A 17164-nucleotide genomic window follows, 5' to 3' on the forward strand; every position below is an offset into this window, starting at 1 on the left:
TGTGGAGGAGTTTTGCAGCAAGGGGTGCTTTTCAGGATCTCAAATCAGTTGTATTTCTGGAAACACAGGCTCTGGTACCAAAGCATGAAGGGCCTGCAAAATCCCTCAGCGTCCCCATCAGCATCCCCTTCACAGTCTTGTAAATGCCGTCAGAGAGCCTGCTTCTCCCTGAGTGTGTGGTTCAGCCATGTCTGCACTGCTACAGACTCATGGGGCTTGAATTAGTGAAGTTCTAGGATGCATTCAGAGTGTAGGTTGCTGCAAGACAATCCCCAGACTAGGGGTGTGGGTGGGGTAAAACCAGATCCTGAAGTCCATGTTGGCCTGGTGCTGACCTGGCATCTCCCCTCCCTTTCTGACAAGGCTCCAGCCACCCAGGCCTCCTTCTTCCAGTTTCTCACAAATCCAAGCTCACTCCCACCTCACGGCCTTTGCACCTGCTGTGTCAATGGTGGGGACACTCTCCCCAGGCTCTTACACGTCTAGCTCCTTTGTAGCCTCCACATCTAGCCTAATACCACTTCTGCAGACAGGCCTTCCCTGACCATCCTCTCTGAAATGACTGTTAGATACTTAAAACAATTTACCATCACAGCACCCTACTTACTTCCTTCAGGGAGTGGGACATGTAATAATTTAACTTCACGGACCATTTGTTCCTTTGTTTATTGACAGTCACCTCTGCTGGAATTTGAGCTCTGTGATGGGTGGGGACCACTTCTTTTTCTTACTTGAGGTCCTAGTGCCCAGATCAGAAGGAATTCAGGTAGAAGTTGTGTAAAAAAAAAAAAAAAAAAAAAAAACCACAATGACTCCATTAAGCCCTCAAATCGAGCTTAAACCTAGAAGACAACCTGTGGGTGACAATGTCCTTCTTTTTATTTATTTATTTATTTTTGGCTACACTGGGTCTTCGTTGCTGCATGTGGGCTTTCTCTAGTGGTAGGGAGCAGGGACTGCTCTTCGATGTGGTGCTCAGGCTTCTCATTGCAGTGGCTTCTCTGGTTGCAGAGCACAAGCTTTAGGAACTGTGGGCTCAGTAATCATGGCTCCCAGGCTCTAGAGCACAGGCTCAGTAATTGTAGCATATAGGCTTAGTTGCTCTGCGGCATGTGGGATCTTTCTAGATCAGGGATTGAACCTGTATCTCCTGCATGGACAGGCAGACTTTTTACCACTGAGCCACCTATGAGAGACAGTATGTGTGGGGGAGATTCTGAACAACCTGGTGAAGTAAGCACTATAAGCATCTTCTTATAAAAGAGGAAAGTCAGGTAACTCAACCCAAGTTATACAGCCCATTAAGTACCACAATACACAGTGACGTGCTCAGCTGTGATTAACTTTGAAGGTCATGGCCATGGCAGCCAAAGTCCTTCTGGTAAGAACCCAGTTTGTCTGCCTTCCCTACTCTTGCATTCCTCCCCCTTCACTGGTAACAGATTTACCAGTCAGCACAAACAGGAGTGATCAGTGGGAAGGTGGCTTACAGGTCAGGGAGAAAGAATGGGAATACATTCTGCCGAGAGTCCCTAATCCAGTCCTGGGAGGGTTGGAACATGGACTCTGGAGCTCAACTACCTTGGTTCAAAACCTCTGTGCCTCGGTCTCCTCCTCTGTAAAATGGGGACAAGAATAGCAGTCTTCACCTCACAGGATCTGAGAACAGTTGAATGAGTTCACATGGGTACAGGTGCTCTGTAAAGGGTTAGCTAGGGGACTTCCCTGGAGGTCCAGTGGTGAAGACTCTACTCCCAATGCAGGGGGCCTAGGTTCAACCTGTGGTCAGGGAACTGGATCCCACATGCCGCAACTGAGACTTTCATGCCACAACTTAAGATCCCACATGCCACAACTAAGACCCGGCATAGCCAAATAAATTTTTTAAATACATATTAAAAAAGATAATAAAGGTTAGCTAGGATCCTGGGTCGCTTTTTTAGAACTGCCACATCTCCTTGACCTGGGCCCAGGGCAGCAGCCCAGCTCGGCCCCTGCTTAGACTGTGAGACTGCCAGGCTTGCAACCAGAGCCAGCTCCCTGGGAGGACTGCAAACATGGGATAATTTCCAGGAGCTAATGAATCCTTCAAACCTTGGAATTGCTGGCACATCACCCCTTCGGCCCTCTGAAGCATGCCTTGGTTCCACTTCCCTGGGTGAGTAGGCCCAGGACAAAAGCCCATTGAGAAGTGACCATCAGAGCCTGAAGGATAATCCAAGGATACACAGGCACCTGTGCCCCCCTGCACGTCTGCAGGGACCTGCTGAGACTCCCAGGCCTGCGTCCATATCCGCCATCTACCAACTCCCTGAGGTCCCACAGGAGGCCAGAGAGAGCAGTTTTCCCCTCGATTTTGTCAATTACAACTGAGCTGAAACTGCCCCGAGATAAACAGCTCTTCTCTCAGCTTCCCCAAGGGGAGTTCTCAGCGCATTTCTCCCGGTTTACTTACACGGGTGAAGGATTTCACAAAAGGGTAATGGGAGTCACCACTGGGCTCTGACATTTGTGGTCATCAGTGTTGATGTTGAGATGTGCACCCAGGCTCTAGGTCATCTACATTGGGTCCACACTTTTTTTTGGCCATGTCACACAGTTTGTGGGATTTTAGTCCCCCGACTTAGTTCATTACCCATTAATCATCAGGTCTCCAAGAGAATGAAGCCTCAGGCATGCAGGATCCTCTAAAGTTTAGCCCCTAAAGATGCCCTCTGCTATGCTCAGCTCTGCAACAGAGTAGGGGGCAAATCAGTATTAGTTGCATGAATGAATGAATAAGTAGTGTCTGCCTTGTCTCTCCTTCCTGCTCAGCCCAACTCTTCGGTGGTTGGAGGTTGCTTTGTGTCTAGACACCGTTGCCTCTCCCTGGGATGGCTGCATCCATGTTGATACTCCTGGCCCAGCATCCCTCAGAGGTCAGCACAGCCAGCCTCAGGTACCAGGTTGAGGAGAACAAGGGTCTCTCCCCAGTTCAGAGCCCCAACCTGTGGAGAAGGATCCAGACCCCACTTCTCAAAGTCTCTTGCCTAACAGCCTTGGCAACTGCCAGCCGCCCCCACCAATCAGTGTAGCTTAAATCCTTATGGGTTTATAGTCTTACTGGTAGGTAAAAAGTCTACCTGCAATGTGGGAAACACAAGTTTGATCCCTGGGTTGGGAAGATTCCCTGGAGAAGGAAACGGTAACCCACTCCAGTATTCGCCTGGAAAGTCCCATGGACAGAGGAGACTGGTGGGCTACAGTCCAGGAGTTTGCAGAGTTGAACACAACTGAGCCACTTCACTTTCAGGGGTTTCCCTGGTGGCTCAGATGGTGAAGAGTCTGCCTGCAATGCAGGAGGCCCAGGTTCGATCCCTGGGTCGGGAAGATCCCCTGGAGAAGAAAATGGCAACCCACTCCAGTATTCCTGCCTGGAAAATCGCATGGACAGAGGAGCCTGGTAGGAGTTTGCAGAGTCAGACATGACTGAAGCGACTTGGCATGCATGCATGCATGTTTACTGGCAGCTTCTATGACCAAGGGACAATTAGCTTATGTAATCCTCACCACAACCCTGAAAGGCAAGCACTATCATTATTTTTTCTTTTCTTTTTGGCTGCACCACTTGCCATGTGGAATCTTAGTTTCCTTACCAGGAATTGAACCTGTGTCCTCTGAAGTGGAAGCATGGAGTCTTAACCACTGGACTACCAGGGAATTCCCAGCAGGCACTATTATTGTCCATCTCCTCTTTATAGTTGGGAAACAGATGCTCAGAGAAGTTAAGTGACTTGCCCAAGGTTCTGGCCTTTGAACCCACATGGCCTGACTCCAGTTATCTTCTGCCCCCTCTTGGTGATAAAACATTCCTGTTCCACAGGCAGGGCAGCTTACTTAACCTCTGCTAAGCTCAGTTTGCTCAGCTGTTAAATGGGTATAGTAAGAAGACATGGCTTGACGGGAGGATTGAATGAGGTAGCACTGGACCTGACTGGCATTCCAAAGAATAGCAAGGAGAGATAAGAAAGCCTTTCTCAGTGATCAATGCAAAGAAATAAAGGAAAACAATAGAATGGGAAAGACTAGAGATCTCAAGAAAATTAGAAATACCAAGGGAACATTTCATGCAAAAGAAAGTGAAAGTGAATTCGCTCAGTCATGTCCGACTGTTTGTGACCCCATGGACTGTAGCCCACCAGGCTCCTCCATCCATGGGATTCTCCAGGCAAGAATACTGGAGGGGTTGCCATTTCCTTCTCCAGGGGAATCTTCCCGACCCAGGGATCGAACCCAGGTCTCCCGCATTGCAGGCAGATGCTTTAACCTCTGAGCTACCAGGGAAGCCCAAGAAAATTAGAGATACCAAGGGAACATTTCATGCAAAGATGGGCTCAATAAGGACAGAAATGGTATGGACCTAACAGAAGCAGAAGATATTAAGAAGAGGTGGCAAGAATATACAGAAGAACTATACAAAAAAGATCTTCAAGACCCAGATAACCATGATGGTGTGATCACTCACCTAGAGCCAGACATCCTGGAATGCGAAGTCAAGTGGGCCTTAGGAAGCACCACTATTAACAAAGCTAGTGGAAGTGACTGAATTCCAGTTGAGCTATTTCAAATCCTAAAAGATGATGCTGTTAAAAGTGCTGCACTCAATATGCCAGCAAATTTGGAAAACTCAGCAGTGGCCACAGGACAGCAAAAGTCAGTTTTCATTCCAATCCCAAAGAAAGGCAATGCCAAACAATGTTCAAACTACCACACAATTGCACTCATCTCACATTCTAGCAAAGTAACGCTCAAAATTCTCCAGGTCAGACTTCAACAGTACATGAACCGAGAACTTCCAGATGTTCAAGCTGGATTTAGAAAAGACAGAGAAACTAGAGATCAAATTGCCAACATCTTTTGGATCATAGAAAAAGGAAGAGAATTCCAGAAAAACATCTACTTCTGCTTTATTGACTATGTCAAAGCCTTTGACTGTGTGGATCACAACCAGCTGGAAAATTATTAACAAGATGGGAATACCAGACCACCTTATCTGCCTCCTGGGAAATCTGTATGCAGGTCAGGAAGCAACAGTTAGAACTGGATATGGAACAACAGATTGGTTCCAAATTGGAAAGGAGTATGTCAAGTATATCGTCACCATGCTTATATAACTTATATGCAGAGTACATCATGAGAAACTCTGGGCTGGAGGAAGCATAAGCTGGAATCAAGATTGCCAGGAGAAATATCAACAACCTCAGATATGCAGATGACACCACACTTATGGCAGAAAGCGAAGAGGAACTAAAGAGCCTCTTCACGAAAGTGAAAGAAGGGAGTGAAAAAGCTGGCTTAAAACTCAACATTCAAAAAACTAAGATTATGGCATCCAGTCCCATCACTTCATGGCAAATAGATGGGAAAACAATGGAATTTTTGGGCTCCAAAATCACTGCAGATGGTGACTGCAGCCATGAAATTAAGATGCTTGCTCCTTGGAAGAAAAGCTATGACCAACCTAGACAGCATATTAAAAAGCAGAGACATTTGCTGACAAAGGTCCGTCTAATCAAAGCTATGGTTTTTCCAGTAGTCATGTATGGATGTGAGAGTTGGACCATAAAGAAAGCTGAACTATAAGCTGGCTGGTGTAAATGATCTTGCCATTTTGCACTCAAGACTCTGTAACTTCAGGCAAAGTCCTCAGCCTGGCCACTCGGGTGGAAGAATACCCACCTCCCAACCTTGATGGGAGGATGAAGTGAAACACTACTCCACTATCCCTCAACCACCGTTCTTAATTCCAAAATGCCCTGAAAATCGGAGGCGAACTCCCTTGGCAGCAGAACCTGACCTGGATCTGGATCTGCCTCATTTGGTAGTAGAGTCTGACCTTGCTGGATCACGAGGCTATTTACACAGTGTTTTTTTTTTTTTTTCTTTTTTTTTAGTAAACTTTATTAAAATATAATTTAAAATAAAATGTATATATCTGAAGTGTATACTTTGATAAGAGTTAATCAAAGCATATACCAATATAATCACCATACATTCACAATAGAGAGCATTTCAGTCATCTTATTTGTTTTAATATTTATTTATTTGACTGTGCCAGATCTTAGTTGTGGCATGTGGGATCTTTAGTTGGGGATGTGAGATCTAGTTCCCTGACCGGGAATGGAACCTGGGACCCCTGTATTGGGAGCATGGAGTTTTACCCACTGGACCTCCGGGGAAGTCCCTCTGCCCTCTTAAAAAGTTCCATTTACACAGTGTTTTTTAATCCCACACAGTGTGGTTATTCAGAACTGTTATGTTCCTGCTGATGGACTGCTGGCCTGGGCCTGGAGTGTCATCTAGCATGCAGTTTATGGACTGTCCGATGTCTCTAAAATCTTCAGAATAACTCAGACTTGTGAAACACACCCGAGGTTTTAGATAAGGAGTTGTGTTTATAGCATTCTCTGCACATGGCTGGCATACAGCAGGTGATCAGCAAATAACCCTCCTCTCTTCTTCATGTCCTTAACCCCTCTTTCCAGCCCACTCTGCTCTTCTAAATCAGAAACAAGAGTTCTTGTGCATATCAATGGATGCAAATAGATAGTGGTACAAACTCTGGTAAAAACTACCGTGTTATCAGTGCTGATCATGGGTAGGGCTCTAAGCCGATCATGTGTCCTACCTCTGACCATGCAACTGGGTGATTAAGCGCATTCTCTTTGTTCAAATTCCAGCTTGGTCAGTTACTAGCAAGGCATGCTGTGTGACCGCTCTACCCCATGACACAGTGAATGGGGATACAAATCATAGCTCCAACTGAAAGGGTCCCAGAAAGACTCAGAACGATGTCTGGCACATAATAAGTGTTAGCAGAATTATTATTATTATCATTATTATTTTAATATTTATTTATCCGACCATGTCGTGTCTCAGTTTCTGCACTCGACATCTTTGTTGCAGCACGTGGGCTTCTCTAGCTGTGGCACAGGCTCAGTAGTTACAATATGTGGGATCTTAGTTTCCAGACCAGAGTTCGAACCTGAGTCTCCTGCATTGGAAGGCAGATTTGCAACCACTGGACCACCAGGGAAACCCCCAGAATTATTGTGAACCCTCACTCTGAAGTATGTCCCTTAACTAGCCTTGTTGAATAGGTGGGGTGACATGGGGAGATTAAGTAACTTGGCAGTTGGGCAACACAGCACTATGCTCTACTGCCTCTCAGAATCTGGGACAAAGGGAAGAATGGGAGAGGGGGAGGAGTGAAGAAAATGGGCATTATCCACCCTGGCAGTGCCTGCCCAGCCGGACAGACCGTCCAGTCAATTTCCAAGTTTTATTCCAAACATATCAGGAACACGAGTCTGGGCCTCCCAGAACTGACCTTTTACCTAAGCTGCTATCCTTCTAAGGAACCGTCAAGAAAATGTGGGGGTAGGGACAAGCTTACAAAACGTTTGAAAAAACAGGTTCCAGCCTGGTGTACAAGGAGAGAGAGACCCACTGGCAGTGGTTTATTCTTGCCAGAGCCAGAACAACAGAGCCTTTCATCAGCAAGAAGGCTTGGCTTTGCAGAGCCTCATTAGGACTGTAACCAGAAACCCGGCTCAGGCTGGGTCTAGTAAAGAGAAAGGAAAGGAGGGAGAGAGGCCTGCTGAGCATGTGTCCTTTGCCCTCAATCTCATCACCTGCCCCTGTTTCCCTCCAGCCACCAGGCAGGCACAGGCCTTTCAGCATTTGTGGGGATTTGGGGCCCCCAGTATTCTTGCCTGGAGAATCCCATGGAGAGAAGAGTCTGGCGGGCCATATTCCATGGGGTTGCACAGAGTCAGATACGACTGAAGCGACTTAGCATGCACGCATGGGGCCTATCCCAGCCTTAGGCTCTGCAAAACGGAAATGCTCCTTACAATTTCCTGCAAAGAAATCCCAGCCACAGCGACTGGGTCCATGTGCTGCAACTACGCCTAGAGCCTGCGCTCTGCAATAAGAGAAGCCATGGCAATGGGAAGCTCTCCCACCGCAACTAGAGAAAAGCCTGCGCGACAACAAAGACTCAGCACAGCCATAAATAAGTAAATAAATAAAAATGAAATCCCAGCCCCTGGACGGTAGGGTGAATGGTGGAATGTTTTTCGAATGCTATCCCTTTTGCAGAAAAACAAGGATTAAAGAAGCAATTAGAGGTTTGACAGTCAGAGGAAGAAAGCAAAAAGAAACAGGTTCATAAGTCAGCAGGAAGGTTCAGGCCCTTTAAAGCCAAAACCTCAGGTTTGGTTACCAAAAACCCAAACAAGCCTCTCCTCTAGACCCAGCCAAGTCTGGGAGTAGTTCACGTCTTCTGAAATTCAGCAACGTCTAAGTGGATCTCTCAGTGTAACCATCCGTCTGCCCTTTCTCATGTCTAAACTTGATATGATGTTCACATATGCATATATGTGGCCTGCCTTACTTTGTTTTTCTTTTTGATTAATATTATTCAGATATAATTTACATACAATAAAATGCACCCATTTTAAGTATAAGTTTTATTGAGTTTTGACAAGTGTATATACCCTGACCAGAATATGGAACATTTTCATCGCCCCAAGAAGTTCCTCTGGCCCCTTTGTCATTAATCCCCTTCCCAGCCCCCAGTTCAGCCCTAGCCCCAGGCATCTACTGATCTGTTCTCTGTCACTAAATGTTAGTTTTGCTTTTTTCTAGAATTTCTCATAAATATAGAATCCTGTGGCCTTCCCTGGCAGCTCAGATGGTAAAGAATCTGCGTGCATTGCAGGAGACTCGGGTTCGATCCCTGGGTTGGGAAGATCCCCTGGAGAAGGGAATGGCTACCCACTCTGCTATTCTTGCCTGGAAAACTCCATGGACAGAGGAGCCTGGCGGGCTACAGTCCATGGGGTTGCAGAGTTGGATATGACTGAGACTAACACTTTCACACTTTTCATGGAATCATGTACTCCTTTATGTCTGGCTCCTTTATTGTTGTTGGGGTTTTCTGATACTATTGTAAATAATTTTTTTTATTTCATATTCATATTGTTTGTAGCTAGCAAAAGAAGTATTTCTTTTTCTGTATATTGACCTTGTCTCCTTTGATCTTGCTAAATTTACTGGTTAGTTCTAGCAGTTGTTATATAGATTACTTAGGATTTCCTAGTAAACTATTACATCATCTAGACTAAAGACAGTTATTCATCTTCCTTTTCAATCTTTAAGCCTTTTCTTTCTTTTTCTTGTCTTACTGCACTGTGACCTCAGGTACCACTTTGAATAAATGGTAAGAGTAAATATCTTTCCTTGTTGCCCATCTTAGGGGGACAGACATGCAGATTTATGCCAAAAATTATGATGTCAGCTGTAGGTTTATTGTTACACCTTTCATTCCTTGCTCCAGTTTGCTAAGAACTTTTTTCAGGAATGGGTATTCTGTGTTATCAAATGTCTTTTCTTTTTTCTAAATTTTTGGCCACACCCAGAGGCATGTGGGGCCTTACTTCTCCAACCAGGGATTGAACCCATACCCTCTGCATTGGAAAGCGGGGTCTTAATCACTGGGCTGCCAAGAAAGTCCCTCAAGTGCTTTTTCTAAACAGAGTCAATGCTCAATAAAAATGTATTGAAAAAATGAACCAGATAGCGTCCTTTCCTTGACATGGGGATCAAACGATGTACGCATACATGCATTTCAACATATTGTCAGAAATTCATTTCTCTCTGAAAATGTCCCAGTCTTCACTCCCACCAACACATACACCAGGGAATGAATGCTGGTGTGTTGTTGTTGTTCAGTCGTGTCCTACTCTTTGCCACCCCATGGACTGTCACACCCCAGGCTCCCCTGTCCTTCACAATTTCCCAGAGTTTGCTCAAATTCATGTCCACTGAGTCAGGGATGCTGTCCAACCATCTCATCCTCTGCTGCTCTCTTCTCCTTTTGCCATCATCTTTCCCAGCATCAAGGTCTTTTCCAATGAATCAGCTCTTTGCATCAGGCCGAAGTATTGGAGCTTCAACTTCAGCATCAGTCCTTCTGATGAATATTCAGGGTTGATTTCCTTTAGGATTGACTGGTTTGATCTTCTTGCAGTCCACGGGACTCTTAAGAGTCTTTTCCAGTACCACAATTGGAAAGAATCAACTCTTTGGCACTTACCCTTCTCTTTGACCCAACTCTCACATCTATACATGACTACTGGAAAAACCATAGCTTTGACCATAGGTAACTTTGTCAGCAAAGTGAGGTCTCTGCTTTTTAATATGCTGTCTAAGCTGAGCAGTGAAGACCAGGAGAAATAAGCACTCCATGGGGTGACTTCAAAGAGAAGGTGATTTCTGAGCTGGTTTCAGAGAAGGTCCAGAAGGAGTCTGGCCAATTGAGGAAGAGGACATTGTAAGCAACAGCATGGTCCACGTCAAGGAGGCGTGAAAGGTTGTTGCATCATCCACTAACTAGCTGAGTGACCTTGGGCAAATCTACCCTGCTTATCCATAAAAGGGAAGGAAAACAAGAGGGCTGCCAAACAGTGTGAGTATCCAATGAGATGAATACAGAAAAACCTTGGAAAAACTCTAACATGAAGGCAGCATTACTATTAACAAGGGGATGGGGAAGCCTGCTTATGTGTTGCTAGTGGTAAAGAATCTGCCTCCAATGCAGGAGACATAAGAGACGTGAGTTTGATTCCTAGGCCGGGAAGATCCCCTGGAGAAGGGCATGGCAATCCATTCCAATATTCTTGCCTGGAGCATTCCTTGACAGAAGAGCCTGGTGGGCTACAGTCCATAGCATCGCAAACAGTCAGACACAACTAAAGCAATTTGGCACACACACACACTTATGTGTCCGGCACAGACTAGACTGACAGTGCTTAGGGAAAGAGGAGGAGGCGGGCTGCTGCTGTGGGTGAGAAGCCTGGGTTCCAGCCTCAGACACCTGTGTGAAAAAGCACCCAAGATGGAGGGTTGTGCTCCAAGAGTGCATCTCCTTGGGTTTAGAATCTCACCAGGATGGGAACAGCTTTCTCCTGGTTAACATGATTGCATTACTCTCTCCTGTTTTCTACTCATGCCTCATAAACCATCTTCAGCTAAAACGAACATTGACTTTCTGAGTAACTGAATCAAGGGATTTGAGAGATCCAGGAAGCAGGAAGAAACAGCTTTCTTTTTTTCCTGGCTGCCTCATTTCCTTCTTCCCTTATTTCTCCTATATATGGAGCACTGATGTGACTTTTTCTGCTCCTAGGGGGAATAATGGTTTTAATATATAGTAGTCACCATATTTGTATTTTGGATGACCGCTCTTAAGACTTGTTTTTAAAGAGCCCCAGCAATCAAATACCCAGCTCCTGTGTTTGCACACAATTTCCCTTCTGCCTAAGCTCTCACTGTGTTTACACACAGGACAGCTAGCAGCCTGGTCTGGTTGAGGTACTGCTTTTAGCAGCCCTGGGAGATTGAAAATAAAACGTTGGCATAGTCTGTACCTGGTGCCTCTGGAGGGCGATGAGAGTGGAGGGCAACCAACTAAAGGGATGAAAGGGTGGCTTGTGACAGGTGGAAGATTTTTGCTGCAAGAGACAGGAAGACTTGAAACCAGCGGCTGCAGTGGAAGGAACACAGAAAGGGGGATGACTCTGGGAGAATTCCAAGGACAGAAGTGCCTGGTGGGCTGAGGAGAGAGATAAAGAGAGGAGTCAAAAGTAATAGGAAAGTTATTGGCGTTGGTGGCTGTGCAGATGGTGGCATCATCTTCTTCCAGGACAGGAAATACAAGAGGCAGACAGGTTTGGGGGAGGGGAAGAATGAAGTGACAAGTCCTATTCAGGGCATTCATTCATTATTTTCTTGGGCATATACCTTGGTATCTGCCAAGGGGCCGACACCTTCTCAGGGAAAACCCTGCAAGAAAGGAACAAAGTCCCTGCACTCCTGAAGCTTACACTCCAGGGGCGGAAGGACAATTTACACAAATAAAACAACAAAAAAACTGCAGAAGCCTATGTGAGGAAATTAGAGTCACGTGGTAGAACGTACAGCAAACGGGAGGCGGCGGGGGGGGGGGGGGGGGGCGCAAAGGAAGGCCTGCATGAGCGTGGAGACTTGGAGTTAAGTTGCCAGGTTAAGCTTGACGATGACCCAAGGACACACAAGCAGAGAAACAGCTCGGATACAGAAACTTGAAGCTCAGACGTCTGGGCTGGAGATGATCAGAAAAGAGACCAAAAAGCTACTTCTAGAAAAATCAAAGAAAACACAAAATGATACCACTAGGAGTTAAAGCTGTTTGGATCTTGCTTTTCCCCTAAACTGGGTGATAAGCACAGAGCTTGAGTTGTCATACGTAATTTATATACTTTTTTACACACTTTAAGTATCACAAAGTAAACGACTATAAAAATGAATAAAGGCCAGGCGCACTGTCTCGCTGGGCTCCACCAATCCCAGTTTCCAAGCCTCCCGGATCAGGGACCAGGCAGCTTTAGCCGGTTCTCACTCCAAGCGTATTGGCTCCCGCTGCTCCCACCCGTCTCTCCCTCCCGGTCTGCGCAGTGGCTCCGCCCAGGTCCGCCCTCTGACCAATAGGCGCGCGGAATCCGGGCCCACACCCCCGTCGCGCACCGCCCCGAGCCCGCGCCGCCTAGTGACGTCACGACCCGGCCCCCGCACGTGACAGCCGCGCGCCTGGTTCCCTCTGGCTGCGGCGCTCGCGCTGCAGTGGCCGGTGAGGCGCCTTCAGCCACGCGGCCGACGGCGCAAGCTGAAGGAGCCGGTCGCGGGGTTGCGCGCGCATGGAGGCGGCACCGGAGGCCGCCTGAGGGCAGCCGGGAGAGCGGAGCGACTACCTCGCGCCTCCGTCGAGCCGCCTGGAGCCCGCGGCACCCAGCGGCTGCGGGCCGCGGAGCCGGCGCGGCCATGGCGACGGGGACTCAGCAGAAGGAGAACACGTTGCTTCACCTCTTCGCCGGCGGGTGAGTTACCGGCCCGACCCCGCGCCCCCGCCCTTCTGCCGCGCTGCGCACCCTCGGTGCACCGGGGCCGGTTACCAGCCCTTCCTGGGCTGAAATGCGGGTTCTCGAAGGAGGAAGTCCGGGCGATGGGACGGTGGGGAGGCCCGAGGGGCGCGGGGCCTGTCTCCCTCCAGACCACATCCCCTGACGGTGGTTTTACGCGGCGCCCACGCCCATCCCCATCCCCGCGGCGTCTTCTCCTTTTTCTTCTCTTAAACAATTAGTGGCCGGTCTGACGAGTGTCGCTCGGCGGTCCTGTCTGGCCATGCTGCACTTAGCGACCTCAGAGTAATCCCCCAAGGCCTTTTCCCGAAGGCCCTAGGCGGGCTTGGAGATGCTCAGTGTGGCCCGGGAGTTCCTCAGTGTAGCGCAGGGACGAGTTCATAAGGTAGAGATGCCGGGATTGGGCATCAGCAGGGGCCTGGGAAGTGCTGGTGAACCGTGATGCTCGGGTCAGCAACCGGTGGGAGGGCTGATGGGGGACCGCAGGATCAAATGAGAACGGGAAGGTGTGTTGAAATGCTTCTTACCTGCTAGTTGTAGCGTCAGAAACAACGTAATTCTAAGATGTGCCCTGTTTTTAAAGCATCATTTGGCGGATCGTCAGGGCATCTCTTATGGTTTAGTGGCGGCAACGTATTTTTAGGGAGGTTAGGAAGGGAGCTGGTGTTTTTGTTTTTCGGGAGATAGAAGTTAAAATGTTTCGTATTAGTGATTTGTTTTCTTTCGATACAGCCTTTGGGTGCTTTTGGAGTCTTCTAGATGTTTGGAGTCTTGTTCAAGGACCTCACAGGCCTGGCACAGCCATTTTTAAGTGTAGGACAATTCTACATATAGTAGCACTTATCCTATTGTTCTGATTTGAGTATTTTAGTTGCAATTTTGTGTTTTAGTTGCTACCCAGATATGTTCCTTATTACAAACAAGCAGTGGTGAAGAATTGTCTGCAAAAATAACCCTTGATGAGAGTGTTCCTGAGTTTTTTGGTATTTTTTATTGTAGTTGTTTACCTAGGTACTTTGTTTCTCCTGTCAGAAAATTTGATTGTTCTTCAGACATAGGCATGATTTCTCATTCATCTCTCTTCTGCCCTTCCCTCTCATTTTGCTTCATCTTTCCATTGAGATTTATTTTGAGAATAACACAAGGTTTGGGGAAGGGGCCGCGTTCCTAAATTAAGACAGAACATTGATTTGTCATTCTGGAGGATTTTAAACAAGTTGGCCATGTTATTAAAGTCATTTCTCAAGCTAACAGGGATTTTTTTTTAAAATTATTTTATTCTCAGTGATTTTGATCTACTGTTTCTAGTGAGGTGGTCTTTTTTTTAAATGCTTGTATTCTGAACCCAGAGAGTTCCTTGCTGTAGAGCAGCCTCTGTGAGGCTCGCTGCGTGATTGATTCCCCTGTCGACTTGAATCTCCCAGCGCGCCCTTCACAGTGCCCTCTGGCTGCTGATTCTCCTACTGGAGCACCAGCCTTTTTCCTTGTGATGGAGGAAAACTGCATTAGCCAGCACAGCTCCGAACTGATTAAAACGGTGGTTTATTAGGGTGGTGCCTGGGGCCATTGTATTTAACAGGTTTCTATTCCTTCATTAGCAGTTCAAGATTCCTTGCTGATCTGCAAGAAAGAAAATAAGTATTTGAAAAGGATGCTTTCAGAGTAGCTAATTGGATTTTGACTCATTCCCACTAGCCTAAAATACAGTGCTTCCAGTTCTTTTAGGGAAGAACATTAAAGGAGCTAAAATATCAAATGGGTGGGTGTATCCTGCAGTTCAAATCAGGCAGTGCAATGGTCCCACCCTGTCTGTTGGAAGGCTGTGTTGCTTTGCTCAAAGTAACTAGCTTCCACTGTTAAGCTGCCCTCTTTCCAGAGAACTGAGTTTAACTGCTTTTGAAAAGAAGTCAGAGACCCTGCTTTTTAATGTAGACTCTGTCACATTTCTCCTATTTATTGAATAGCTATTGGAAACGAACATCAAACAAGTTTAATGCTATCACTAATTGATGATACTGAGTTAATATTTTTACCAGGTCTAACAGACTTATGAATAGTTGAAAATTAATTTTAGATCCTAGAAAATAAAAATGACACCCAAAACAACTCATATAGTTTTTTAAATTTCCTGCATTATTAAAAACAGTTTCATGGGTTCTTTGCAGAGGCAAAAATGCTCCTAAATTAACCTGTAATAGTCAGGTTTTTATTAATAGTCATCTTTTTAGTATAGCGTTGCCCTTTAAGAAAGAGGAGAACTGAAGGAGAAACCACCCACAAACCAACACCTTCAGAATCAGGTCTGTGTGCATATATATATGCAGCAAAGGTAATTTCATAGTTAATTTTAAAATAGGCTCCCCTTCTTTATGTGTTGCTTCCTCCTTAGAAATATGTTGAGTTTTGATGGCAGCGTGGTAACGAATTATCTGAATAGACTTCTAATCAACCCTCACTGTTCCATGGTTGCAGTGAAGAATGTAAACATTTCCAAGCCCAGTGGCAGGAGTTCAGTGAGGCGGTTACCATCATTTATGACAGGGCTACCTAATTTATTCTGATTACATAATTTCTTTCTGACCTCTCATTGCTCATTTTTTTGAAATTCACTGTATATTTGGCTCTGCTGGGCCTTCCTTGCTGCGAGTACTTTCTCTAGTTGTGCCAAGTGGGGGCTACTCTCCAGCTGGGATGTGTAGGCTTCTCACTGTGGTGGCTTCTGCTCAAGGGCAGGCTCTAAAGCTTGGGATCCATAGTTGTGGCCCTTGGGGTTTAGTTGCCTGCAGCATGAGGAATCTTCCCAGACCTGGGATCCAACCTGTGCCTCATGCATAGGCAGGCAGATTGGTACCCACTGTATGACCAGGGAAGTCCTCATTGCTAATTTTTGCCATTATAAACTGGACATCTTTATGTGTACCTGTGTAGTCATCTGATTATTTCCTGAGGGTAAACTGTGAGCATGGTATGTACAATTGCTGAGTCAAAACACATTTTTAAGACTTTTGATAGCTATCAGCACCTTCATTAGCCATCTCCTAGGGTGGGTTCTTTGTATGAGCAAACCTTATTCATTTATGTTGGTTTTTAGTGTCTCTGGCTACCCTGGTGGTTCAGACACTAAAGAATCTGCAATTCAGGACACCTGAGTTCGATCACTGGGTCAGGAAGATCCCCTGGAGAAGGGAATGACAACCCACTCCAGTATTCTTGCCTGGAGAATCCCATGGACAGAGGAGCCTGGTGGGCTACAGTCTATGGGGTTGCAAAGAGTCAGACCTGACTAAGCAACTAACGCTTTCACTTCAGTATCTTTAGGGATTCTACTGTTTTCTGCTTTCTCTCCTATCCCCAAGTCTGGGTGGCACCTTCAAAATGAAAAACCTAAACCAATTTTATTGTTACTCCCTAAAAAAACCTATCATTCCTTTTCTACTATTTAAGCCCATCCCCTTAAGAGAAATCCTCCAAAGTAGCCCTTCCATGTGTAGGCCTCATGACAGAGAAAAATCTATTAAACTTTCCCTATGGAATGACTTGGGTTTCCCAGATGGTGCTAGAGGTAAAGAAAGAATCCGCCTGCCAATGCAGGGCACACGGGAGACGCGGGTTCAGTCCCTGGGTCGGGAAGATCCCTAGAGGAGGGCGTGGCAACCCACTCCAGTATTCTTCCTTGGACAGAGAAGCCTGGAATGCTGCAGTCCATAGGGCTGCAAAGAGTCAGACATGACCAAGCAACTGAGCACACATACGTGGAATGACTTGGTGGTTCTGGTTGTGAACAAGCAGCATTCAGGAGAGTACTCAGCACCTGAAATAGCTCTACTAAGCTGTCCTTAGATTAGAGCTTGACGGCCTGGATTATACGCTTTAGGTCTTATTTTTATGGCGTGGTGTTTTCTCTTGTCACTAAATGTATTTACAGGACCTTTAAACTGTACTTTAATGGGGATATGTATGTCTTTAAGGTTTTAAAAATGATATAATCTAAGATATGTTCACAGTTCAGTCTTTCCCCTCATTGTGGACAGCTGTCATCTGTACTGTCCCTGTCGCTGCAGGTTTAATCTGTATCAGCTAAGTGTTAGCTTTGAAGTATTAGGCATACCTGATAGCTCAGTTGGTAAAGAGTCCGCCTGTAATGCAGGAGACCCCAGTTCAAT

At 46.3% G+C, this 17164-nt stretch overlaps 1 protein-coding gene across 2 annotated transcripts in view; it reads left to right on the forward strand.

The window, feature by feature from the left end:
- Positions 1-12684: 12684 nt before the first annotated feature.
- Positions 12685-17164, forward strand: part of SLC25A33 (solute carrier family 25 member 33) — a 30177-nt gene continuing 25697 nt past the window's right edge. For both annotated transcript variants that reach the window (XM_086344342.1, XM_086344343.1), the window contains exon 1: positions 12685-12959. Coding sequence is in view for 1 of the 2 variants with exons in the window: in XM_086344343.1 (XP_086200469.1) it covers positions 12904-12959 (56 nt within the window). In the remaining variant the exon portion in view is untranslated. The remainder of the gene's footprint in view (positions 12960-17164) is intronic.

Source organism: Bos grunniens, chromosome 16 (genome assembly GCF_055505025.1).
Source record: "Bos grunniens cultivar Pamir isolate PY7600 chromosome 16, Bosgru_T2T1.0, whole genome shotgun sequence".
In the NCBI taxonomy this organism is placed as follows: domain Eukaryota; kingdom Metazoa; phylum Chordata; class Mammalia; order Artiodactyla; family Bovidae; genus Bos; species Bos grunniens.